The sequence below is a fragment of the Salvelinus alpinus genome, chromosome 32 (genome assembly GCF_045679555.1).
Source record: "Salvelinus alpinus chromosome 32, SLU_Salpinus.1, whole genome shotgun sequence".
NCBI classification, from domain to species: domain Eukaryota; kingdom Metazoa; phylum Chordata; class Actinopteri; order Salmoniformes; family Salmonidae; genus Salvelinus; species Salvelinus alpinus.
Genome location: NC_092117.1, coordinates 22,084,245 through 22,111,803, shown reverse-complemented (window position 1 = coordinate 22,111,803; position 27,559 = coordinate 22,084,245). Strand labels below are relative to the sequence as shown.

The window sequence follows — 27,559 nt, the reverse complement described above, 5'->3', positions numbered from 1 at the left end:
AAGGAGCTAGCAAAGGTGAGTGAGTGACTGTGTGGACAGCACTCTCAACTAAAGTTACCCTCTGGGGCAAGGGAAAACACAGTAAAAAAGGAGATTCATTTTGCACATCCAAATATGTCAAAAGAGCAGGAAGAAAAACCAATGAAAAGAGTGTCCACTCTGAGCTAGTGAACCAACAACATTTCAACCATAGTTTACACCACAGTAAACCACTGTTTTTCAATGCCACCTGGCAGCCAACAGAATGGTCTGATTCTCTGCCTCCGCAAACAATTATTGGATGAATTAGAAGGCCTTCCAATGGAACTCCAGCCTGAGGCCAGCACAGTAATCCACAGTGGTTTTGGCAGACCCCTTTTACAGAGCAAGGTCTCTCACTACATAGCATACATACTCCCCCCAAAACCCCAGCCCCAATCTGGCCAGCATCCCAAGTTAAAATGACGCCGTACACTAACTCCCCTAGGCTGGGTTGTACTGAAGGTCAGAGTGCGGGTGGGTCAGTGTTAGGTGGGTGGGGGGTGTTGGGTTGAGTAGTGAGAAAGGTTCCAGGGCACCAGCCACAGCTCTGAGGCCCAGGGGAGAAGGGGAGAGGAAGAGGGAGCGCCAGACAACTTATATTAGACATTTACTTGCTCATGGGCTAGAGAACAGTGCTTGGTTTTAAAGGCAACAGTACTGTAATTCCCACTAGGGAGCTGACCAAGCAACCCTCTGGTCACAGCAGTCCACTTCTCTAACCACTAGGCCCCAACCCCTGCTGTTCACTAAGTACTGTGGTATGTTGGTGGGTAGATGTGAGGGGTGTTGCTGGGCCTCACCTTGACGGCACTAGAGTTGTTCTGGGAGCCGCGGACCACTCCGGTGGTCCCATAGAGACGTGTGGGGGGCTTGAAGGAGACGGTGAGGTTGTATGTCTGGGAGATGTGCTGCACTGTGGGGGAGCCTGGGTCAGGCTGCACGATGGCCGGCAGCTCAAACGACAGAACCAGAGGGAGCAGCTCCTGAGAATGATAAAGATGAATAGACCAAGAGAGAGAGAGAGAGAGAGAGAGAGAGAGAGAGAGAGAGAGAGAGAGAGAGAGAGAGAGAGAGAGAGAGAGAGAGAGAGAGAGAGAGAGAGAGAGAGAAAGGGCGAGAGAGAGCGACATACATACAGTCAGTGGTGTAAAGTAAATAAGTAAAAATACTACTTAAGTTGTTTTTTGGAGGTATCTGTGGTTTACTATTTATATTTTGGACAACTTTTACCTCACTACATTCCTAAAGAAAAGATGCACTTTGTACTCCCATACATTTTCCCTGGCACCAAAAAGTACTAGTTACATTTTGAATGCTCAGGCAGAACAGCAATATGGTCCAATTAAAACACCTATCAATATAACTTGTTGCCATCCCTACTGCCTCTGATCTGGCGGACTCACTAATCTCAAATACTGCATTTGTAAATAATGTCTGAGTATTGGAGTGTGCCCCTACAAAAAAATATATATAGATAATAATAAATTGTGCTGTCTGGTTTGCTTAAAAAGGTGCACTATGCAGAAATCACTCTGACATTTTCTGGTTGCTAAAATTCAAATAGTATAGTGTAGAGAATCGTTGTACCATCTAAACCGCTGCAAAATATATTTTATACATATGCAGCTTTAATATAAGGAATTTGATGTACAGCATTGACTTTTGTCAAGTATGACAACGGAGTACTTTTTCCACCACTGCCTACAGTTATTGCCATTACCATCATCATACTATCATTTTGCCACAAGTGCAAACTTTAGGCAATTTCCCTGTAGTATGTAACGGAGTCCATTTGAATAGTGAAACAGTAAAGACGTAGGGGTGAAAACGTTGAGAGAGATCTCTTTACATAGGGTTGGCATGTACACATCTATAAAGACATAACATGTCTCACTTCAGCCGGGAGTGGCCAAACATGGCATAGACATGTTTTAACTCAATAAAACCACTGACTGCTGTCTATCACAATGGGTTCAACTGTGCCAGTACTCAGTAGGGACCGGAGACGTCACGTCCTTCATCACACACATGCTACAGCAGACTTCCATTGGGAGCTGATTAAACATACAGTACAACACTGTAGCAGCAGATCATGTCTGCTCCTAGACAGTCTGTTCATACTCAGACTGTGAATGTTAAGGTAAAGTCACTAAATAATACATCAAGTCAAGCTATCACAGAGAACAGAGACTAAAAGTGGACTCCATCACTCAAATCACAGCAGTCATTCAAACAGCCTAGATGGAGGCCAGGAGATTTTGCTGACAAGTTCATACATACACATAAGTCTACTCATGTATGTGCGCACACACACACACACACTTATCCAAACACTCAGTCTTGGGCAGTGCGCCATAGCTTAGGCTGCCAGAGAAGGACAAACAGCATGAATTACTCCGACCAAAGAAATGCACCCATGATTAATCCCATATGTTTCTGGGCCTAGTTTTATATCATGTTGCAGGAGTTCCACTGTAAAGTCAGAGTCAGTGAGTATGGAAACACAGAGGGGACAAACAGAATGGCCCAACCAGGCGCTCTGAATGAAGAACAGCTTAGATAGAACTACCATAAACTTTTTAAAACGGGTCTTCCAGGCAACTTTAAGCTTAATATGTATTCAATCTGGAGGTGTGCATGAGTCCTGCAGACAAAAGGACAGAAAGGAAGATATTGTATGAAGACTGAATAACAACTACACAAAGACTAAATACAGACTAAAGTGTTCATTACACACAATCAAGTTTTCAAGGGTACAACTCAATCTGAGCCTTCCCTTTAAAACAGCTAGAAGACCAAAGTTCTGGCACAAACAAGGGATGTTCCACATCTGCACTTCAGGGAAGGGAAAACTCATCAAATCCATTCAATCATTGTTTTGGTCCCAGGCAAAGACAGATGAGGCCACCCAGGATCATGTACTGTTAACCAAAACAGCACAGAGGCTGCTCCGGAACAAACAAACTATGAAAGGTCTTCTCTAAACCCTGCTGCTAGAGGATAGTGTATATCGAAGTGGCGACGATTCATTTATTTTCCTTTTTTTTTTTTATGGCAGCCAACATCAGTACGAAGCAGAGTAGGGTTTTTATTTGGGTGAAGGGGTGGAGGGTTGTTGGACGTTTGGGTTAAGGGTAGCTGGGTAGGTGTTAATACCGTATGTGGGGTGTCTGTACAGATGTTGTCATATGGTTGGGCAGTATGAAAAGAATATGCCAAAGGTTACAGGTGTGAATAGTTGTACTTAGTGGCATGAGTAAGGACAGAGTACAGGTTTGGGTAGTAGCTGGGCTGCTGTTTGTGGCGAGGGGTGCTATGTGATTGGGTGGACTGGTAGAGTATGGATGCTAGGTGTTTGGCTTCGGGAGGCGAGGAGTCCTGCTTCGACTGACAGAAGCAGGCAGGATGTCAGAGGAAAGTGGTCTTTGATCCTCCCCACTCATCCGCTGGCTGCGTGTTCTTTGGAGGGTAGAACAGATCATGTGGCTATTACAGCTTATTTTATAAACCCCTTCCTAAAACAACGGTACCCTCAAATGCTACTTCCAAATTCCATTTGTTAACTTTTTTATCAAGGAAGTGCATGAACTGGGTTGCGCCCTGTTGTCTGTGAAAACACACTCCTTCGTGCACTCTCTCGCACTCAGCTTATTTGTCTTGGTCCACTCGGAGAGGGAGCACGTGCGTGCAAAGAATTGTGATGGCGGAGAAACAAGTGGAAGGTCTGGACCGCAGAGGCTCACACGAGTGGAATGGCCCTCCTCCCTCTGAGATGGATCAGGAGCTCTACCAAGCCAGACGCACTGTGTGCTGGGCTTGAACCGTTTGCTCTGTACCCTGTTCCACATGGGCTATGGCCAGAGCATTACCACAGAGTTCACAGGCTCCACAGCTAACACATGCAGTTAAAAGACAACTAAAGGATGACTGTAGTGACACATGCTTACAATAACAGCCTGTTCAAAGTTCTATAGCTCAGACCTCAGAGAGACCTCCATAGAAATGACATCCAACTTACCCTGATTTTGGATCGAGCTGCCTCTACCCCTCCTGGCTGGCCTGCAATGGACACCTGTTCAGATGGACAGACAGAAGTCATTGTTATAGTTTAGCTATTACCGTTACATTAAAACTGGAATCTAAAGCCGTGAAAAGAGAACCTTAGGCAAAATGTCCATTTAGACCCATCATTATCGTTTCCTTTACATTTTTGTCATTTAGCAGACGCTCTTATCCAGAGCGATTTACAGTTAATCCATTCATCTTAAGATAGCTAGGTGGGACAACCACATATCACAGGCATAGAAAGTACATTTTTCCTCAGTAATGTAGCTGTCAGTAGAGTGAGAGGTAGAAGGGGGGGGGGGGGGGGGGGTCAAGTACAAGTGCTGGTTAGGTGTATTAAAAAAATCCCGCCCAAAAATTGTTGTTTTTCATCACAACCCAATCAGAATAACACCATAAAGAGGAAGATGGTTTGGAGACTCTTACCATCTTTAAGAACCCAGACCCACTATTAAAAACACAGACCCACCCATTTCCTTTCATCACTTTACTGTGTGCCTGTGATTAAAATAATTGTGACATAAATAAAATAAAAAAGATAAAAGCCTTTATTAGATATCCTGCCAGCGGATCGGTAATCTCTCTCCTCCTCTCTCCCTTTTCAAGCCCTTCATCTGGAACTCACCATAACGGAGCAAACCAGGCTTTGGCCGACAGAGTCATCACTCCGGAATAAATTTAATCAGCACTTCTGAACAAATTAAGCCCCAGTCTTTAAGACTAGCTGGTAACAACAAAAAAAGAGGGGGAAAAAAGAAATGGCCATAGGAAAGAAACCAGAATAACTCGATCTACAGCAATCCTTTAAGTGAACCACAAAAAATATTAAATACATAAGATGAGTGACAACAACAAATATATAAAAGGTAACTTTATCCCATTCCTTAACAATATCAAAGCAGATCTACTTAGATGGAACAATCGTCCCATAAATCTTACAGGTAGAATAAACCAACGTTTTCAGACTTATTCTCAGTAATACCAATCACCCCACTGAAGACATTCTTTAAAAAAGTATACTCGGTCATAACAAACTTTATATGGGCAAAAAAAACTCATAGAATAAAAAGGAAAGTTTTACATCTTCCCAAGTCAGAGGGTGGTTTTAACCTTCCAGACTTAGAATTCTATCAACTCGCCACCCAAAGCTTTAACTTGCGACATATTGTTAAATGCACTAAAGAGGAACAATGGAGTACATAATGAACATGCACATGCTCACCCCCTGAATCTTTTAATGTCTATCTTCAATCGATAAAGCTAAGAACATTAACTTCAATCCTTGGATAGCTTTTTAGAATTCTCTGATAAATTGGTCCACATGAAAACTAAAGGCATAGAAACCATAAATGACTTGGTAATAGGAAATACATTTTTTTTTAAAAGCCATTTTTGACTGACCAATGTAGATATTTTCAAATACATGCAACATAAAAGTTTAATATCACATTTTTTTCGAAATCTTTTGTATATCCAAGCAATCTTGAGGGAATCCTATTTGAGTCAGAAAAGGATATTCATATGATAGGTAAGATATACAAAACCTTGCAGAGAGCCTATCCAACTGACAATCTGTTAGAAAATATAAACTATTGGAACAAAGACTTAAATATAACTGATATTGTTACAAGATGGAGGGAATGTTGGAACATATCTAACGAAAATGCATGCTTAATCAAGTATAAACTAATGTATAAACGATTGAAAAAAATTCACAATTTCTACAGCACAACGGCAGAGTCGTCTCTTAAGTGTAAAACTAACAATGAGTCAATAATCCATGCCTTCTGGGAATGTTATAAAGTCCAAAAGTTATGGGCGGAGTTCAAAAATTGGCTGTCAGAAGTATTACAATGTCAATATACTTTGAATCCGTCTGTCTGCATATTTTTAAAGACATGGCATATGAGGGGGCAGTGAGATACCCGATGGGTTGGAAAATACTTTTCTCGATAATCCTCCATCGTTAACACAATGGAAAGGTCAAATGCGTTATTATCTAAATGCTGAAAGTGCTTGAGCGACGGAGAGAAACAAAATGGTGTAGTTTGAGGCAATGCGGGCGCTGAGGGCGTGAGGTGGTGGGTCTGGGCAGGTGTGATTTTGTTGATCTTTGTGAGCGTTTGTATGTTTTGTATTGTTAAAAAAATTATAATCATTCAACAACAAATAAATTGGCAGCTTGCCTCCTCCAGAGGTGTATGTAAATGGTAATTACAGCTGGTTCCTACTGCACATCTATCCAATCCAGCCCAAACACACTGGCTTCCTATGGTGCAGCCAATCAAAACAGCCAATGAAAACGGCTCTCTGCAATATTGCCACTGATTGCCACTCTAGCAACTAGCAAATGGGACATACTCAAATGAGGACATACAGTTGAAGTCGAAAGTTTACATACACCTTAGCCAAATACATTTAAACTCAGTTTTTCACAATTCCTGACATTTAATCCTAGTAAAAATTCCCTGTCTTAGGTCAGTTAGGATCACCACTTTATTTTAACAATGTGAAATGTCAGAATAATAGAGATTTATTTCAGCTTTTATTTCTTTCATCACATTCTCAGTGGGTCAGAAGTTTACATACGCTCAATTAGTATTTGGTAGCATTGCCTTTAAATTGCTTAACTTGGGTCAAACGTTTCAGGTAGGCTTCCACAAGCTTCCCACAATAAGTTGGGTGAATTTTGGCCCATTCCTCCTGACAGAGCTGGTGTAACTGAGTCAGGTTTGTAGGGCCTCCTTGCTCGCACACGCTTTTTCAGTTCTGCCCACACATTTTCTATGGGATTGAGGTCAGGGCTTTGTGATAGCCACTCCAATACCTTGACTTTGTTGTCCTTAAGCCATTTTGCCACAACTTTGGAAGTATGCTTGGTATCATTGTCCATTTGGAAGACCCATTTGCGACCAAGCTTTAACTTCCTGACTGATGTCTTGAGATGTTGCTTCAATATATCCACATCCTTTTCCACCTCATGATGCCATCTATTTTGTAAAGTGCATCAGTCCCTTCTGCAGCAAAGCACCCCCACAACATGATGCTGCCACCCCCGTGCTTCACGGTTGGGATGGTGTTCCTCGGCTTGCAAGCGTCCCCCTTTTTCCTCCAAACATAACAATGGTCATTATGGCAAAACAGTTCTATATTTGTTTCATCAGACCAGAGGACATTTCTCCAAAAAGTACGATCTTTGTCCCCATGTGCAGTTGCAAACCTGGCTTTTGCTTTTTTATGGCGGTTTTGGAGCAGTGGCTTCTTCCTTGCTGAGCAGGCTTTCAGGTTATGTCGATATAGGACTCGTTTTACTGTGGATATAGATACTTTTGTACCCGTTTCCTCCAGCATCTTCACAAGGTCCTTTGCTGTTGTTCTGGGATTGATTTGCACTATTCGCAGAAAAGTACGTTCATCTCTAGGAGACAGAACACGTCTCCTTTCTCAGCAGTATGTTGGCTGCGTGGTCCCATGATGTTTATACTTACGTACTATTGTTTGTACAGATAAACATGGTACCTTCAGGTATTTGGAAATTGCTTCCAAGGATGAACCAGACTTGTGGAGGTCTACAATTATTTTCTGAGGTCTTGGCTGATTTCTTTTGATTTCCCATGATGTCAAGCAAAGAGGCACAGCGTTTGCAAGGTAGGCCTTGAAATACATCCACAGCCTATCAGAAGCTTCTAAAGCCATGACATAATTTTCTGGAATTTTCCAAGCTGTTTAAAGGTACAGTCAACTTAGTGTATGTAAACTTCAGACTTCAACTGTATACCAGTTCCATGTGGTAAAAAAAAAGTAAATACAGCCTGTGCAAACAGAGAACCCATGACAGTTCCACACAAATGTGGTTGGTGATGGCACAGCACATTAACTAGTATTCAGTCTATCAGATCCAGTATACATTGTTAATTGTACATATACGGTGGTATATCTCTCTGTACCTGGTTGCTCTTCTCCGCCTGGTTGTTGCGGTTGGAGTCGGGGAAGTGGATGTGGCAGCCCGTGTCCTCCATCACCTTCTTGATGTTGTTGCCTCCCTTGCCGATGACGTGGGAGTGCTCTGTGTGGGACACGTCCATCTTAAGGGTTACCCTGTTACTCTGCTGGGGAGAGGAAGGAGGGGCAGACGCACTTCTTAAGCAGGCCTGCCAGAATGTTCACTTAATAGTGAATGATATGACAGAAATCTAACATGCGTAAATATTAAATTCTATAACAACATATGACTGTAAACCATGACAATATTGTGAATATTGACACAGCTTAAATATTGGGGCTCCCGAGTGGCACAGCGGTCTAAGGCACTGCATCTCAGTGCTTGAGGCATCACTACAGACACACTGGTTCGAATCCAGGCTGTATCACAACCGGACGTGATTGGGAGTCCCATAGGGCCGCGCACAATTGGCCCAGCATTGGCGGTCATTGTAAATAAGTTGTTCTTAACTGACTTGCCTAGTTAAATAAAAAAATACATTGAAATTGTTTATTAGCCGAGGAGCATTCAAGCTAACGGGCCAGAACAAAACTAGACTATCAGTCTATAATAGTAGAATGACTGAAGACAAATAGGATGCATCTCTTCCACCCACACCCACGGCTCAGGTACAACACCACTGCCAGGCAGATGGGTCCACCACGAGAAGCTAATACCAGTCCCCAATGCTCCACTTAGAAGCATGAGGAATATAACCAATCACATCCAATTACATGGAGCTGAAGCAGATAAGCCTAAAAGTATGTTGTTTACAAAATGTTGTTACAAAAAGTTTCACTTGACAAATCCATTGATATTAATGAGAGCTAATCATAGTTGTTTCATATTCAACTCATTGGGGTGCAATATGTAGCCAGCCAACCATGTGCTAGAGGTCTTCATGGGTCAAAAAAGTTGGACCTGTTCCGAAACGGACCTGGGGCTTTCTCACCCGGACCCTATATGCATAAATGTATTTAAAAAATATAGAGACCCATTCCGAACTGACCCAAGGACAAGTAGACCCATTCCGTAAAGACCTGGTTGGATCCAGACCCGGTCCGATTCAAGTGAAGGAAGCAGCAGAAAAGTCATTTAAGCACTTTATTAACCAGTGCTGATACAGCGTGAGAGGGAGGGAGAGGTGCCACTCTAGCTGGCGGGGATGGGCTGTACTGTAAGCGAGTGACACGGAGCAGGGAGGGAGAGACCGCAACCAACCAAGCCGACTCGCGCTATAGTAGACTAATAGCTGCCATGGCTAGGTTATTTATCATCAAATATGATTACGTATTACCGGTCTTGACTGCATCAAACCAGGAGAAGCTAGTTAAGCTAGCTAACGTTAGCTAGCTAGGCTAATTGAAGCTGCAGTGCATACGCTTTCTCATCCTACAGTTACAAATGACAACTCAGAATATTAGCTAAATAGCCAGTGGTGTAAAGTACTTAAGTACTACTTAAGTCGTTTTTTGGGGTATCTGTACTTTACTATTTATATTTGACTACTTTTACTTCACTACATTCCAAAAGAAAATAATTTACTTTTTACTTCTTACATTTTTCCCTGACACCCAAAATTACTCGTTACATTTTGAATGCTTAACAGGACAGGGAAATTGTCTAATTCACGCACTTATCAAGAGAACATCCCTGGTCATCCCTACTGCCTCTGATCTGGTGAACTCACTAAACACATATGTCTGAGTGTTGAACTGTGACCCTGGCTATGCGTAAATTTAAAAAATGAAATCGTGTCATCTGGTTTGCTTAATATAAGACCTTTTAAATGTACTTAAGTACATTTAAAACCAAGTATTTTTACTCAAGTATTATTTTACTGGGTGACTTTTACTTGAGTAATTTTCTTTTAAGGTATCTTTACTTAAGTATGAAAATTGGTTACTTTTTCCACCACTGTAAATAGCAGTCTCTCTCTCTCTCTCGTTCTCTCTCAGCAGTTGCGTTCAGATCTGTACGGGCCCTTCCGAACAAGTCAGTTAAAGTTACACATAACCGTGACGATCAGATCTGACCCAGACCCGTAACATTATTTACAATTCTGGATCCAAACCCGGTTGGGTCCCGGATCAGGTCTCGGGACCTAGAAAAGCAGGTATTCGGTTACTGCTAGATTTGTGAAGCCCTCTACCGTGTGCAGAGAAAATACTTTCGAGTGTTATGATAAAACCCGCCCACAGGGGGTGCTATGGTGTGCCCATTTTAGGATGAGGATGTTTGTTGCCATAGAGACAAGACTTGCACCATGCCAAGCCATTACACACTCAGGAAATTAAGCACTGGCCACCTTGGTGGCAAGTCATATTACAAGTCTGAGATTCTCAAATTGAAGAGGAAGCAAACCAAGGCTTTCTAGAGCATAAAATAAGACACTCATTGGATCCATCTGTGTCTACCATCCTCTAGCTGATCATTTAGGGAGGTCAGTGTTGGTGTTGCCATGACAACAAAACAAAAACCTTTCCATCATTCATACATACCTTTGTGTCGAGGACTGACATGATTCGGTCTTTGGCTTCCCGCACGTTGTCTCTCTTTCCACAAACCTTAATGTGCGGATCTGGAGGAGAGAGAGGAGAGGTTGAGAGAGAGAACAAAAAGAGACAAAGAGAAAATGGTGGAGAGATCAAGATCTCAAGAAGAGACTATTTGAACACCTTTTCCCAAGCCTATGAGTTGATGGGATCCGTTATGACATCAGGTAAAGCACTACCGTAAATGCTCCTTTCAGATGTGATGACTCTCATTATAGGCTCTTACACAGCAATGTTGTATCACTATCAGTCAGACAGTACTGGATACAAAGACAGAATAATGACCCCTTAAATTAGCCCAGAGATAAAGGCAGTCCCATGTGTTTCACTTCATTCCTACAAACCTCATCCAGTCGATCAGTGCCAAAAGCGTAACACTGTTCCTCTGTCTGTCTGGTTAAATAGATGAAATCCTCCTCCAGTGGTCAAACATCAAGGTTGTGTCCTTTGAGTCAAGCTAAACTAAATACTACCTAAATGGCTACACATGTGTCTACTACATCACAACTGTTCAGTTCAAAAACTGCAGAGAAAATATAAAATATCTGCACATCATAATACATTCTGGGCAAATGTGTCAATTATTTGAGTAAACTGCACTTGTAGAGACCCTCTCAGCTCTTGTACAGCAACTCACAACATAAATACACAGTGCTGCTAATGCTTATGGCTGTAGAGTCCATCTGGGCATGCAGCGAGCCAGCTCCTAGGAGCCCCCCTTTCTTGACTGTACGGAGGGGCAGGATGTCAGTTAAGCGCCTTCCAGGAACCCCCCTCCCCACACACCTCCCCACAAATAGCTACGATTTACTTTGTATACTCTTACAGAAGAAAATATTTATATTCAGAGTTTGTTTACAGACACTTTATAAAACCCATTGACATTGGTTGGGTTTAGAGATTTTAGAGGTAATGAGCAGGAAAATGCAGGTAAAACCGTATAATGTAAAACAGAAGAGTTCATCCAAATGTAAACTATTACTGAAACCATCATTCAAAGAAACAGAACAGTCCGTTATTGTATCCTGTGCTGTATAGGCCGAACACCACATCAAAGCTCCAATTACACAACCAAACAGAAACTCTCCATAGAGTCACAAAACAAAAACTAAGAGGAAAGCACATGAACTGGCCCTGGTCCCTACTGAGGAGAGATCTGGGTTGGCTAGGCTCTGGAATGCTGCTGCAGGGAAGTGTTTAGGAGCCTCAGTGTTCCATTTTTTAAAAATGGGCCTGGGGAGGGATTGTGGGAGCAGTGGAAGGCCGTGTGGATCTCGTCAGTGCGACATGGGACCTCCGTGGCCTCAACGCTGAAACAAGATCATAGAAGAGTGAAAAGAAAAATACTGTGAGACAAAAAAAACGAAACAAAAACAACCTAAATGCCTCAAGTCCACATTGGGTTACATCAAGATAGGAGTGGGCGCAGTCAGACAGAAAAACAAAGGAAAAACACAGCAGTATTAGAGGTGACTGACACAGCTTTGGTTCTAGGAAACATTCCAAACACACAGCTGTGACTAGAGACTGTAAAGTCCACATCTACTTCCTCTGGTGGCATCTCACCAGCAGAGGGCGTGTTGGCCTTCCACTGGCCTAACCTGCACATCTGGTACTCATTAGTGGGGCAAAATGAGTGTTGCTATGTGTGACGTGGAACACCCACACATTTTTTAAGTGAGCGGTGTGTACTCATATGATTGACTGTGGAACACCTTAAGTGTTAATTTGACACACAAAACACCTAGAAAAGCAAAAATATGGCAATACAGCTAAGAAGAATAGTCTTGGTAGTTGACACTTGACAAAAAATTTACAATTTCTGAACCCTCTGCTTACTGGCAAATACTTTTTTCCAGCATGGGCTTACACCCTGAAGTATCACACAAACGCTCAGAATTAAAGTCAATTTGGATCTAGGTACCGCAGATGTTTAACATCTGCAAAATGAATGAAAGACGAAGAAAGATTGGTGAAAGAATGGCGGCTGAACAAACATAACAAGTTGGAAGTCGAGTTCAGGTTAATGGTCTTGCTGCTGTCCCGATTTCCCGAAAAGCTAAACATTTTCCAAATGATTCCCGCGTGTAAAGAGTGCCCGCCTTGACCAAATGCCATGAACTTGGACTACTTGCACAAAAGATAAATACAGTGCCTTCGGAAAATATTCAGACCCCTTGACTTTTCCCACATTTTGTTACGTTACAGCCTTATTCTAAAATGGATTAAATTGATGAGGCGAAAAAACTATCTACACACAATACCCCATAATGACAAAGCAAAGAGGTTGAGAAATGTAAAAAAAAAATTACACATAAAAACTGAAATAGTACATTTACATAACTATTCAGACCCTTTACTCAGTACTTTGTTGAAGCACCTTTGGCAGCGATTACAGCATCAAGTCTTTTTGGGTATGATGCTAAAAGCTTGGCACACCTGTATTTGGGGAGTTTCTCCCATTCTTCTCTGCAGATCCTCTCAAGCTCTGTCAGGTTGGATGGGGAGCGTTGCTGCACAGCTATTTTCAGGTCTCTCCAGAGATGTTCGATCAGGTTCAAGTCCGAGCTCTGGCTGGACCACTCAAGGACATGAGTCCCGAAACCACTCCTGCGTTGTCTTGGCCGTGTGCTTATGGTCATTGTCCTGTTGGAAGGTGAACCTTCACCCCAGTCTGAGGTCCTGAGCGCTCTGGAGCAGGATTTCATCAAGGATCTCTCTGTACTTTGCTCTGTTCATCTTTGCCTTGATCCTGACTAGTCTCCCAGTCCCTGCCGCTGAAAAACATCCCCACAGCATGATGCTGCCACCACCATGCTTCACCGTAGGGATGGTGCCAGGTTTCTTCCAGATGTGATGCTTGACATTCAGGTCAAAGAATTCAATCTTCGTTTTATCAGACCAGAGAATCTTGCTTCTCATGGTCTGAGAGTCTTTAGGTACCTTTTGGCAAACTCCAAGCAGGTTGTCATGTGCCTTTTACTGAGGAGTGGCTTCCGTCTGGCCACTCTACCATAAAGGCCTGATTGGTGGTGCTGCAGAGATGGTTGTCATTTTGGAACGTTCGCCCATCTCCACAGAGGAACTCTGGAGCTCTGGTCACCTCCCTGACCAAGGCCCTTCTCCCCCGATTTCTCAGTTTGGCTGGGCGGCCAACTCTAGGAAGAGCCTTGGTGGTTCCAAACTTCTTCCATTTAAGAATGATGAAGGCCGCTGTATTTTTGGGGACCTTCAATGCTGCAGAATTGTTTTGGTACCCTTCTCCAGTTCTGTGCCTCGACACAATCCTGTCTCGGAGCTCTACGGACAATTCCTTCGACCTCAGGGCTAGGTTTTTGCTCTGACATGCACTGTCAACTGTGGGACCTTATATAGACAGGTGTGTGCCTTTCCCAGTCATGTCCAATCAATTGAATTTACCACAGGTGGACTCCAATCAAGTTGTAGAAACATCTCAAGGATGATCAATGGAAATAGGATGCACCTGAGCTCAATTACAAGTCTCATAGCAAAGGGTCTGAATACTTATGTAAATAAGTATACATTTGCAAAAATATCAACCCCAAAAAATGTTGGGGTCATTTTGGGGTATTTTGTGTAGAGTGCTGAGGATTTATTATTTATTTAATCCATTTTAAAATAAGGCTTTAACATAATAAAATGTGGAAAAAGTCAAGGTCTGAATACTTTCCGAAGGCACTATGTCTAACCTCTCCAATGTTGATTAGAATAGAATGAAGCCCTGCATAAAGTTCTACCTTCGATTACATGTTGCCTGTGATCACTGTCAGAACTGAAGAAGCAGGATACAAATATGTTTTCCTAAACTTTATGTGCGAGCATGGCCATAGGCCACTTCAACATAAGGAGAGGAAACTACTACATGCACTACTAACCCAACACTGATGTTGGGTGACGTTTAACTGCCCAACTTCATAATGAGTAGGCCAAATTAAATATTTTCCTTGATCACGAGGCTCGGTCTGACCTACAGTAGGCGCTGTTGATATGCTCTACCGTTCTTTTATATTGACAACTTGTGATGTCTTTCATATATATATTTATTTTTACATGTGTATATTAAAGGTGTAAGTCACTACTCTGTGGCTATGTGTCGAGAGTAGTGATAAAGACCAAAATGTTGTTCAAAAAAGCCTACCCATGAATGAAGTCTTCCATTGTCATGCAAGGATGTATTTAATTAACTGATAGGCTACTATATTGCATATTCTGAACAGAAAGTGTATCGGTGAAATGGGTAACAACCAAGTATAAAATTATGTAAAAACCAAACAAACAGTTAAACAATAAAATGCTGTCAATTCAAAACATATCCTAAGATGGATAGTCGGAGCATTTCCCACTGGTCATACATATAAATGTGTAAAGACATTAGCCATTTATTCTCATGGTGACATGTTCTGGTAAAGTGTAATATGAGCCTGCCTGCCTCTCAGAGATACTGTTCTGCTATGAATCACCTGACGGTATATTGATGACGGCCTGTTCTAGGGGCCGGACTCTGGTCTTATCACACTGGTGCAGGTGGTAGTGGTGCTAGCTGAAGGTGTTAAGGCCTGACACTTTGATGGAGAGGCTGAGGGGACCTGCACGGAGGCCTTGCAAACAACTCTCACATTTTCTCATGACTCACAGGCATTAAGAGGGCAGAGTAAAATACTACAAGCGTCGCTTTTCAGAGACAATGGCGACACATAATGATTACATAAAGTGGGACAAATAGTTTGAGTTTTAGCAACCTCCAATTTGTAAATGATTGACTTTCATAATGGTAGTTTAATGTTCCAAATATCCAAGACATAAGAGAGTGGAGAAGCAGAATGGAAGGGGATTGATGGCTATCCTCAGATCAAACTCACAGGTGTAGGCTATCCAGTCATTCTGGGTAGATTACAGGGTTGATTATAGTACCAAGAAGTACTCTCTCCCCTCTGGTTGTGAAGGACACATGACCACAAATACATGTGTTTTTCCTCCAAAGGCACAAAAATGCAGTGCATGCACTCATGAGATAACTGGAAGACATTAGTGGAAATTGTTCGTGCCTCTTCTTGGTTTACGTAATACTAAAAGGCTGACACCCAACAAATCATAGGGCGGAAATTAAATGGACAAACTGCTCTCTCAATGGAAATTAGATTTGTGAATGAAGTTGGGAGGATGGGTGGGGCACACTCTAAATCGACTGGGGGTAGAAGAGCTGTTAAAAAGTTTCCAGGAAGTTACATCAAGTTATGGGATTTTACATTTGGCATGAAGACACACTGGCATTCCCTTGAGGACAACAAAGGGGGCAGGTCAAAACCAACCCTCCCCCGGACAAGCTTTAAATAGCTGTAGTGTTTTATTGGCAACAGAGCAGTGGAACAAACAGAGTAGTGGAACAAACAGAGCAGTGGAACAAACAGAGCAGTGGAACAACAGAGCAGTGGAACAACAGAGCAGTGGAACAACAGAGCAGTGGAACAACAGAGCAGTGGAACAACAGAGCAGTGGAACAACAGAGCAGTGGAACAACAGAGCAGTGGAACAACAGAGCAGTGGAACAACAGAGCAGTGGAACAACTCAGCCATTACATGCACATAACTTCTAACAAGTGCCCTCAAACAAACTTACAAATTGGTGTAAAGTCTGAAATGACTGACCAGAGAGAAGAGTAAGTGGTCAAAATATGAATATACTGCTGTGACCTTTTTCTTGATTATAAAAATGACTTAGGGGGGTCTTTCAGAGGGAAAACAAACAAGCATATGTTGTCCTTGAAAATAAACTGATTTATACTCTTCATGTATAGACATAATCAGCATATATCTTCCACAAACAAACCTAAAGACTTACATCCGGAAATGAAAAAGCAACAGTGGAGTGAATTGTAGGGCAGTAAACAGGAGGGATGTTCTTTTTTATATAACTACAGCTGATCTGTACAATCAAAACAAATATTCACCTTTTTTGGACTTGGCGCCGATCTTCAGTTTGGAAGGCCACGCTATCTGTGTTTTGGTTTCATCCATGACCTGAAATAGATATTGGTCATATTCAATAAAAGGAAAAAGAAAGTGTTTACATATCTTAGTTCAATAGTACAGAAATGGAGATCAGAAAACCGATAATTGCGCCATGATTCTTCTTGAGAGTGCCTATACTGTAGTCTGTTTAGATGACCAATTTTACATGACAGATGATAACTGCATGGTACACATTGCTATAAACACACACACATCTTAACACAGGTGTCATTTTAAACAATCTCATGTGGGCAGATTTTGCGTGTAGACTGAAGAATCTGCAGGGACAATGCGATGCATGAGATAACTAGCATCATTACATTTTGGGGGTTTTCGTCACTGGTTATTTGGACGCTTCAGGATTGGGCGAAGGGGGTGCTTAAACTGCAGTGCTTTGCGCATGTGTGTGGGGGGGCTGAGAGTTTCCTCTTGAAACCGGAGCTCACAATTTCTAACATGTACGAACACAAAGGTTAATCACGCAGCTGACCAAATTATGCAAGATTTTACTTCAGGGTTAAGAGAGATTATATTAAACATAAGAGATCCAGCCTCACTTCAAATAAACAGTATTAAATGAGGACCACGTTCTAGTCAGCGTTGGCCAGAAACATTCACAATTCTGCTGTTTTAATGGCTGATTGAATGTGGCTCGAGGCTTGTCTAAACTTGGGACAATGCCTTACACCTCCTCTAACGTCTTGCCATGCTGACTTTGGAGAGCACCTACGAAGAGAGGTCTACCATCAACAATTTTCTAAAAAGGCCTTGCACTCTGAAGGAGAGAACGTGCGCGAAAGTCAAACTCAAAAAAGGAAACTGGAGAAATGAACCAGAACGGTGGAGAAATGGTACGATCAAGCCAAAACATGCCTTTTGATATAAAAACTTACTGAAACAAATGTTTCCCGGCGGTACTCAGTGACGAAAAAAGCCGACGTCTACATATTTTCTGAAGTGGACTGGATGTTGTTGGTTTAGGACAACATGAAACGCGTCAGCTGCATTCTGTGAGAGCCTGTTGACTAGCCTACCCATCGTAACCAGGAGCATTTGCACAAATGGGAAACAAAAAAGAACCCCAAAAAAAGAAAGAGCAAAGTCTGAGAGGACAGAGTATGCTATTCTGAGGTACTACACTCCTCATCCACACGCTCATGAGGCCGCTCACCTTCACCTAACTTCCTGAACATTGACAGGGGATCACACAGTTAAGCCCTGAGAAACATGAACCATCTGCATCGCCTTATGGAGACCTGCTGACTGGTGGTTCACATTAGAAATGAATATTTCTGAAAACCATTCATCTCCAAAACACAGAGATCTGTCCTTGTCCTCAATTTCCTTGTTTTTACAAAAGGTCCTGTCGTGATTGTTTGCTTTAACGCGTACCGGGGGCTCATGTTTTTGGATGGAGAAGGAATGAACTCAAGACTGGCTTGGACACGTGAGCGCCTTATGACTGTTCCCTCATGCAGTATGAAGCTGATCCAAGTTTTTCCTGGGCTTCAGTGGTTATGCAAGGGCCTCACATGGAAACCCATGCAGAGAGGGACAACATGCTTACTGTAAATGTCCCTGTCTATGGTCAGGATTGTACAGTACTTACTCATTAGAGTAACTGTCACATTGCTGGATCTATGGTCCCTATTTATGTATTGAACTGCATTTCTAAGAAAAATACTAAAGAACAGCCTTCATTCTACAATTTCCTATCTTCATGCAGCACAGTATTCATAGGGGAAATGTCCAAATTCCTCCATATGTTTGGGAAGTGGGCCTGCATGGCATCCTCTAAACACCCTCCAAACTGACTGACAGATGTTCCTGCACCAGTCTCAAACACCAGTAGGGCAGTGCTAGTTGAACGTGTGCATTTTCACTCCGGTATTCCACACTGTTAAAGACCACTGATGGTTGAGTGGACGGCCCTTCAAGCCTCACTGAGTTTCTCAAACATACTATAATCACACACAAATATGGAAAGTGAAGTGGAGCATAAAGAAGAGAGTGTGTGCGTTGGCTACATAATAATGGGGTACTTGCATGCTTCACAATCTTACTTTGAGCTTGCAATAAGATTGACAAAAATATTGATCCTAGTTATTGCAGGGCCCCATGTAAACATACATAACAATATTGAATTTCAACAATTTCAAATTCAACTGATCTAGTCAATTCAATTGCAAAGGTAAGATTTATTGTATCTGTGAAAAAGTAACCTATACAAAATAAACTCAATATCTGGTAGAGGTTGGGCTTAGTTATTAATTTCCAGTGTTTACAAATCACAGATGGACTGATGCATCCACATAGTTCTTCTATGTAGCATCACTGATTGTGGAGCCTATTCACAATACAAAAGCTACAAACTTATGTTTTGGGGAAAAAACAAGTTACTCTTTTTATGAAAAGTCTCAATTGAATCAGGTTGTTATGTCTCTGCCTTCTTCATTGAAACCAATAAAACAAATCCACTACAGTATTGGCAGCCAAAAAACCGCTTCCACAATATAAATCACATTCCTACAGTATAACAAATGTGTCTTGTTGAGTTGCATTTTTCCCTTTCTCACTAAAGACCTTGGCTCATGTTACTGGTCTTGGGTATTATCTTCATCTAATAGCAGGAAAAGCCCCTGCCAAGCTGGAGTTCTCATGAAAGCTCTTGGCTGTGACACTTCTAACCATTTCACAGGATAATACCAATAAAATAGAGATCCAGGAAGGTAGTCTTTTGGGTGAAGGGAAAATAAACATAATTTTGGATGTATTTCCTTCCTAACAAACAGAATAGAGCAGTTTGTTTTCTGAATCGGACAGATACTAATTTACCGGATTCTAACATGCTAGGACTTTGTGGAAACAATGTTTTGCTTCCAACTATGAGGACGACATAGTATACAGTTGACCTCTAATAATCGTGGACTCCACTCCGTTGTACCATTTTACACTGGAAAATCTAGCCCCAGGGATATCCAAATCCAAGATTTGCATCAGAGATTTATCTCCGTTTCTCTCCCACTTTCTAGCACATTGTCTTCATCATGATACACAAGTTAGCATCTTATCGTACATTTTATATGAACCCCCCGTAGACTTTTCTTCTATAAACACGTGCTCCCACTCAACTGTATAACGAAAACACATCTCTAGAACATTTTGTTCTTCATGTTGTTCAGGAATTTCGGCTCTGATCCCCTCCCCCATTTGGACCTTTCCCTCCCCAATTGTATCAGTCTCATGAGCCAATAAATGGGGTTTCTGCATTTTGTCACCGAGGTATTCATATTAATTCCACAAAATGATTGTCCCGGTGAAGAAACCCAACTCGTCTTTTTACTCCATGTGGCACTTAAGTTCTTCAGCTACACCAGTACATACATATGTAATGCATTTCTACCAAAATATTGACATTGGCAAAACTACACAAAATCCAGGAATGGCCAGGGAATGGGCTATGATCAGATACTGTATGATATAACATGATAAAATGGATACAGGAATTGTATAATGTCGCATAGCAACATGCAAGGCAACACAATAGTTATGAGATGACCACTGGCCGTTGTTGCGTCCAATCAGGAAATGTATGGCTCAGTAAAGGCCTGGCATGTTTGGAAAGCCAGATAATACAAAGCAGTGCAGAACCCTATGAAAGTGATGTCAAATGATTGAAATTGTGATGAAACACACAACCGTGTGTTTATAGAGGTATATGCAATTATATAGTTTCCAAAGTCCAAACTTTACGGGCCATTCAATTTATTTCTCTCTATAGGGTCTTGTTCAGGAACTTTCTTCCTCTTCATAGTTGCTGTTCTTGGCAAGGCCATACAGATGGGAGTGATTTCAGACAGACCACACACCATTTTAAGGGTGGATGGAGTTTATTTTTATGAAGGCGCCAGCACATACCTCTCAAATGGGTCAGATATTTGCACAAATTAGGTTAACTATACATTTAATGTTCCACTCTTTAGTCTTTCTACTACCACACCCTTTTCAAATAATGCATACGTTTAGTGTTATGATAAGTTTCATAATAAATGATGATGATTGGATCTTGCAGGAGGTGCAGTTACATACTGTAACCCAAATCGAACAGGATGTCATTATGGCAATGTCATAAAAACAGCCACATGTGCTGGGTGCACGTGAGTTTATACATGTGTGTGTGTGGCACGATGGCAATCAACATGGATGGAGTGGACTTTCTTCCTGTATTGCATTGGTGCAGCAGTGGATTCAGAGTGTGTGTGTGTATGTGTGTGTTAGAGAGAGACAGAGGGTTTAGGAAGGTAAAGGGATGTGGGCGGGAATTGAGAGATAGTTCTCCTGTTTCAACAGAAGCTGAGAGCAGAGGGTCTTAGTTAATGATCCATCCACGGTTTTCATCCAATGAGACTGATCGGATGAATTAAACGTGTGCCAACAATCCATGTGCTAACTCTCACAAGCTCCATTATGTTTGGAGACATTTACCTTAAGGCGTTCAACTAATATGTGCATAGTTCAAAAGATAATCCAAAATTAAGAGCTACTGCACAATATCTTCTACTGTTTAAAACCAGAGACTATACAAATACTCTCGTCACAGTCATTGAGTTTCAGAGTGTTTGTACTCTAAGTATTTTTCAAAGTAAGTCATTTAACTTTTACTTGAGTATGTTTTGAATGGAGCATTTTATTTCGCTACGTTTTTAAAATAATCCGTTACAGAGTATAATTTTGGAGGCTGTTCATAATAGATGATTATGAGGGCATGGAAAGATTGCTAGTCCCTTGGAGACAGATATTATTATTTTTTTTTTTATCATTGCCCAAATCAAATCCAAATTTCACACATTGTGCCAATACAGGGTCAATCAAATCAAGCTGTGCATACAAACTGAACGATGATGGTCGAAAGATTTTCAAAAAGTCAGAAAGAACTTAGTTTAGTTTGAGACATATCGTGAAAGGGAGGAAACGTTTGAATTTAATCATTGCCAGATTTCTGGATTGGGCTGCGCTCAGAATATCCTGCCTTGGCAAGTCGCGCTGTTAAGACACTGATGACTTTTGCAACCACGTACCTGTGTAACCTGTGTGAAATGGCTAGCTAGTTAGCGGGGTGCATGCTAATAGCGCTTCAATCGGTGACGTCACTTGCTCTGAGACCTTGAAGTAGTTGTTCCCCTTGCTCTGCAAGGGCCGCGGATTTTGTGGAGCGATGGGTAACGGTGCTTCGAGAGTGACTGTTGTCGATGTGTGCAGAGGGTCCCTGGTTCGAGCCCAGGCAGGGGCGAGGAGAGGGACGGAAGCAAAACTGTTACATATGTGAGAGGATTCTCGGCCCACACTAGCATGAAAACTAAATACAGGTACAGACTGTGCGTGGAAATGATTTAAGACTGAGACTCTCTCCAATATAACCCAACATTGCAGAGTGATGTGCATCCTTTCAAGCACACCCTTCTCATTAACCTATGGTGAGTTACTCACAATTTTCGATTAACAAATAAGGTTTTATATGTAAGATGGTTAAATAAAGAGCATTGATTATTATTGTATTATTATTTGTGCCCTGGTCCTATAAAAACGTTGTCACTTCCCACGAGACGGGGTGGGACAAAAACTCACACAAATTTTTAGGTTTAATAAATGTATCGTATAGTGTGTGTGTGTGTGGCAGGCTTACAATGGCAAAAAAACAATATTTGAGAGTGCGCTGACCCTGTGCTAGAGGGGGTATGCAGCTGGAGGTTGAATGTTTCAAGGGGTACGGGACTATAAAAAGTTTTGGAACCACTGCTCTAATGAAACAGGCAGGGAGTGCGACTCGACCCCTCAACCTTCAGTCCCGAAGCCCAGCGACGGTTCCACAAAAGCATGCTCAAGTGTGCTCTTATAAACCAGGGTCGCTACACTACTACCTTCATGCTAGACCTCACAGGACGCAGTCTTGCAGGAGCGTGCTCACCGGTCAAGCACACGCACTGTCGTGGATGCGAGGTCCGATCACTTCCGACACCAATTTATAGTATTGAAACAGGCATGAAGTGCAGCTCGAACCCTCAACCTTCTGGCACCAAACCCAGCTACTCTGCCACAAAAGAGCTTATAATCCAGGGTCGCTGCAATACGTTACTGTTAGCCTAGTTGTCTAGCATGCAAACATTAGCAAACTATCCTTGCAGTTAAGGTAGCTACATGGCTAACCACCACCCAATGATGATAGCCGTTATGGCTAGCACGTCTATATCACTATGTGTGGTGGTGTCTAGCTAGCTACTAAGTTATCTGGGCTAGCTAACAACATTAGTCTAACATCCATAAGTGAGGTAGCTAGCTAGCTAGTTAACGTTGGCTTGCTTGGTCATGACATACAGTATTTAGAGAATCCTAGGATTTTTTGCTATGTGCTGTAGCTATTTGGTCTGTGTAAATTAGAATATGGTTCATCTAAAAGCCAGAGACTCAGTAAGTCTAACTGTGCATAATATACCTGTGTGAGTGTACACAGTAGGTACAGCTAGACATGGACTCATCTCAACATTAGACAACTTTTTAGGTCTGAGAACAACTGACAAAGTCACTCTAGTCACAGTAACTGGGAATAACAAGAATAGAACGTCTGTTTGGGCTATTATAATGTCAGTGATATGATTAACTAAGTTGCCACATAAAGCAGAATTTGTTGAAATATTCTATGTGTATTTGACACTATACAGATTTGGTTTTCTGAAGCATCATCTTGACACAATGACAGAGTTTGAGACAGAGCAACAAAGGCAGCATTCATCTGATGAAGAAGGTGCCGAGAAGGTCACAAGGTACAGGGGAGATGGATGGGTACCTTGCCTGTGTGTCAGACAAGATGGACATGCTTCATTCTTTTCCATACATAAAGAAGCTGTCCCTCAAACTGAACACAGGCCTGCCTGCCTCTGACGCTTGTGAGTGTCTTTTTAGCTGTGTTGGACTGCTCTTCATTGCAAAGCGAGCCAGGATAAACTCGGTTCACAAAATCAGCGCCTGATGAAACTGAACAGCAAGATCAGAGAAACGTGACAGCGTTAGAGCATAACGCCTTTGTTTTTGCTCAAGGAACACTACATCACCTAATGTACTCTGTATGTAGCCTATATATAGTTAATCAATCTAATACAATATCTAGAGCCCCCAACATCGATAGCCCCTTCTCTATTTCAGGGGGGTTTTCTCAAACATATTTATTTCCATGATGTTCTGTTATTACCTTCAGAGCTAATTTGACATCAAATCCTTTAGGTATGTCCCAGCACTCCCCATTTGGCCTTTGTATGGGTGAGTGAGTGAAAGGGGAAGTGAGTGAGTGAAGAGCGTAAATGGGTGATTTTTTTGTTTATGTACTTTATTTTGTATAATTCATCAATACATTATTTATTTTCAAATATTAATAGTATTGACAAATCCAGTTATTTTCTATACAGATGTACCTTGCTGCAACTCAAGCAATAAAATGAACTTAGTTCATACTGGTACATTACTTTTCTCTTACTTTTTCAATGTATTGCATGGAAAATATCATGTGTAACAACGTTCAGGTAACCTTAGCGAAATTAGCTATAAAGGTCAATGTTTTTATTTGAAAAGTTACAAAATGACTTTTACTCTGAGTACTTTTTAAATGAGCTACTTTGTACTTTTACTTGAGTAGTTTTTTTTATACTAGTAGTTTGCTTGAGTAAAATTTCATTAAAGTAACAAATCAAATCAAATTTTATTGGACACATACACATATTTAGCAGATGTTATTGCGGGTGTAGCGAAATGCTTGTGTTCCTAGCTCCAACAGTAACAGTACTTCTAGTGGAGTAGGATATATCAGTACTCTTTTCACTTGTTACAACATAAAAAGTGACTAGGTATCTACAGAGGAACGAACCAATTTAGATGTCTATTGGTTTGCTGCAATGGACACTTCAAAGTCATAACTGATTGCTTCACTGCAATGTGATGACTCATTTCACGTTTTCTCCAATTTCTTCCTCTCTCTATCCCTCTAGTTTCTACAAAAATTATCTAAATAGTTTCCTTTCACACTAGCTTAACAGCACACAACTACAGGGCTGCGTTGTACTCCTAAACTAATGAAGTAGAATCCTCCTGGCCTCAGATCACAGTGAATCAGTGCTCGTATATCAAGCTTCCGTTGTTTACAGAACCACAGGCGAGGGATAAGGAGGGAGGGACTGGCTCAGCACTGAAAGATGTTTGACAAAAGCCTCCACTAAAGTTCTGTGGTCCATAGTCTACCATTCCAACTCTTCACGGTCCGAAATTGGATGGCCTAATAGCCTGTTGAACTGTTCAATGGTCCATGGTCTTTGAGTTAAAATGTCACCCGTCTTTCAGATAGGGAAATCAGTGGTCAGTAAAGATCCCATGGCACTTATCGTAAGAGAAGGGGTGTTAACCCCGGTGTCCTGGCTAAATATCTAATCTGGCCCTCATACAGTCATGGCCCCCTAATCATCCCCAGTTTCCAATTGGCTTATTTATCCCCCTCCTCTACCATGTAACTATTCCCCTGGTCGTTGCTGTAAATGAGAATGTGTTCTCAGTCAACTTACCTTGTAAAATAAGGGTAAAATATATATATTTTTTAAATGCAGTTCCACATTTTATTATAGCTAATCTTGGTTACCCAGAAGTAAAATTCTCACAGTCTGTCAATCCCTGTTTTACACACATAATCTGTCAATGAGAGATTATATAATAGCCTACACATAAAGCATGTTGTCCATCAGTAAAATACACCAAAGATCCATATAACAAAACATTACAAATTATCTAATACAGTGATCTGAGTGGGAAACAATGCTTGGACCCAGCATGAGATGCTGGGGGCTGAGAGCTGGCCTGGACTGAACGGAAGACAAACAGACAGTGAGTAAGAGGGTGATCTACCACAGGCAAATCCCTGCAAGTGTTTAGTTCTTTTCTTTGCAAACTGTTTACCTCAAAAAGACTATGTGCGTGTGTGTGTGTGTGTGTAGTGGAGGGGAGAGAGAGAGAATCATTGTGTGTGAAATATGAGGAACTTCATGGGTATGTTTGAGGAAGGAAAGGGTCAAGTTACACTTTACATTTTCATCGACTTCAAGGTAGTCCACACAAACCTCATACATTTTCTTTAAAATAAAGCGTTCCAGATCTCTACAATGTTTATTTTACTGACATTAATTGGGTCTCTGTGGTTGTCATGCTATCGGAGGAAAATTACAGACCCATTTGAACGGAAATTCTTCAATAAAAACGTCACTGTCTGTGTTACTAGTCTTTTAACTTCTGACAAGCATCCATTGGAATGGAAAGTTGGCGTAGGGAGGATTGCATGTGAACTGTGAAGACAGGGCAGTGGCTTTGGAAAGGCATGATTGGCAAGCCAAGGCACCACCTACATTTATGTCAGATACGTTTAATTGACTGAGCTTCATATTTACAGAGACAAAACATGTCTAGAATTTATGGTAAAAAATAATTATGGGATGACGCATGGTTTGCATTCTTGGTTTTGAAATGGCTGTAGGGACAGTTAAATTGCCTCCTGCTTTTACATTTAAATAAACTTGCCTCAAAACCAGACAAAGAATGCTAAAATAAACTAATGTCCGTCACTTAGTTAATTAAAGGCCATTAACATACTATGTGGAGGAAGTTGAAACACTTCAGGAAACAGCACTTTAGACAGGAGCAGTGCATTCAAACACTTTTCCATTTTCTTTCAGGCAATTACTTAGGTTCCTATGCAATAGCATAGAGCAGACTAGTACAAACTAAACTGAGTCTTAGAAAAATATTTAATGCTAACAAAGTATGACAACAAAACAGATGAATGTGTATAGTGTATGAATGCGTATTACATCCGTCTCTGTCTGTACATACTCTAATTGTGGAGAGTGGTCCATCTTTGGTCTATCGAATGTGCAGCCTCAGCCTGTCAAGCACATGCCTGACTAGTACAAGGTCCACAATAATATCAGGTACAATAGTTTCAACAAAAAGTAATACTAACTTATTTGAAAGTCTTCGTTCTGTTATCAGGACCCTATTAGGGGAACACCTGACACTTTCTCTAATTTCATCACCCGAGTGTTCTCCTCTGGACATCCAAACACAATCCAATAATACAGACTCGAGACTTACCTTCTGAAAGAAGTCCTCGCCACCATTGACTCTTCCCTCAGTTGCCGCTGTAAGAGAGGAAAAAGGAACAATTCATGAAACCACCAACTGTTAAATATACAGTACTGTATAACATTCACAGAGCCAAATCACGCTCGGGTTAACTAATGTCCTGGGAATGTGTAAATGTGTAAATCCCCAAAAGTATCTAATTTTTGCATTTAGAAAGAAGTCAAACTCATTCTTGATAAACCTTATAATTAGATACAGCTTCTTTCTAACAAATTGCTGATCTTTGTATAAAAGATCTCAGTGCTATACTACCATGATGGGAGATCCATCTTTTTGGAATATTCACACTTTTGACAGACAATGTCTCCTCCTGCATTAATATGGTATCATAAGGCTGGCATTAGAAATGTTAGCTACAAGAGAAATTACTGACATATCTGGCAGAGCACAAGCTTTTGTAGGGATATCCCTGAGTATAACAAATATTATTTTAAAGACTTGCAATGAAAAAAAATACTCAAGACCTCTGTAAAATATGGCACGGAACAGTTTCCTAACCACAGTGAAAACAATACTTTGTTTATGATACAGATACATCCATTTGTCTGGCCTGTGGCTTTTCTGTTGATGTAAAATACATAGTTGTTCTCCGCAGTGCATTCACATGTTCATCTGTCATTTAAGGCAGTTGATGCAAAGCTGCTAATGATGCGTTTCTCTATTTTCTTGATATATTTAC

The 27,559-nt window shown here is 41.4% G+C and overlaps 1 protein-coding gene across 6 annotated transcripts in view; it reads right to left on the bottom strand.

The window, feature by feature from the left end:
• LOC139562100 (protein bicaudal C homolog 1-like) overlaps positions 1-27,559 on the bottom strand; it is a 70,041-nt gene that overhangs the window by 17,190 nt on the left and 25,292 nt on the right. For 3 of the 6 annotated variants that reach the window (XM_071379439.1, XM_071379441.1, XM_071379442.1), the window contains exons 2-7: positions 26,830-26,876; positions 16,593-16,662; positions 10,570-10,649; positions 8,034-8,195; positions 4,040-4,093; positions 822-1,004 (exon numbers count right to left, since the gene is read on the bottom strand). In XM_071379439.1, the coding sequence (XP_071235540.1) occupies positions 822-1,004; positions 4,040-4,093; positions 8,034-8,195; positions 10,570-10,649; positions 16,593-16,662; positions 26,830-26,876 (596 nt within the window). The remainder of the gene's footprint in view (positions 1-821; positions 1,005-4,039; positions 4,094-8,033; positions 8,196-10,569; positions 10,650-16,592; positions 16,663-26,829; positions 26,877-27,559) is intronic. The other 3 variants (XM_071379440.1, XM_071379445.1, XM_071379444.1) reach the window with 1 other exon arrangement.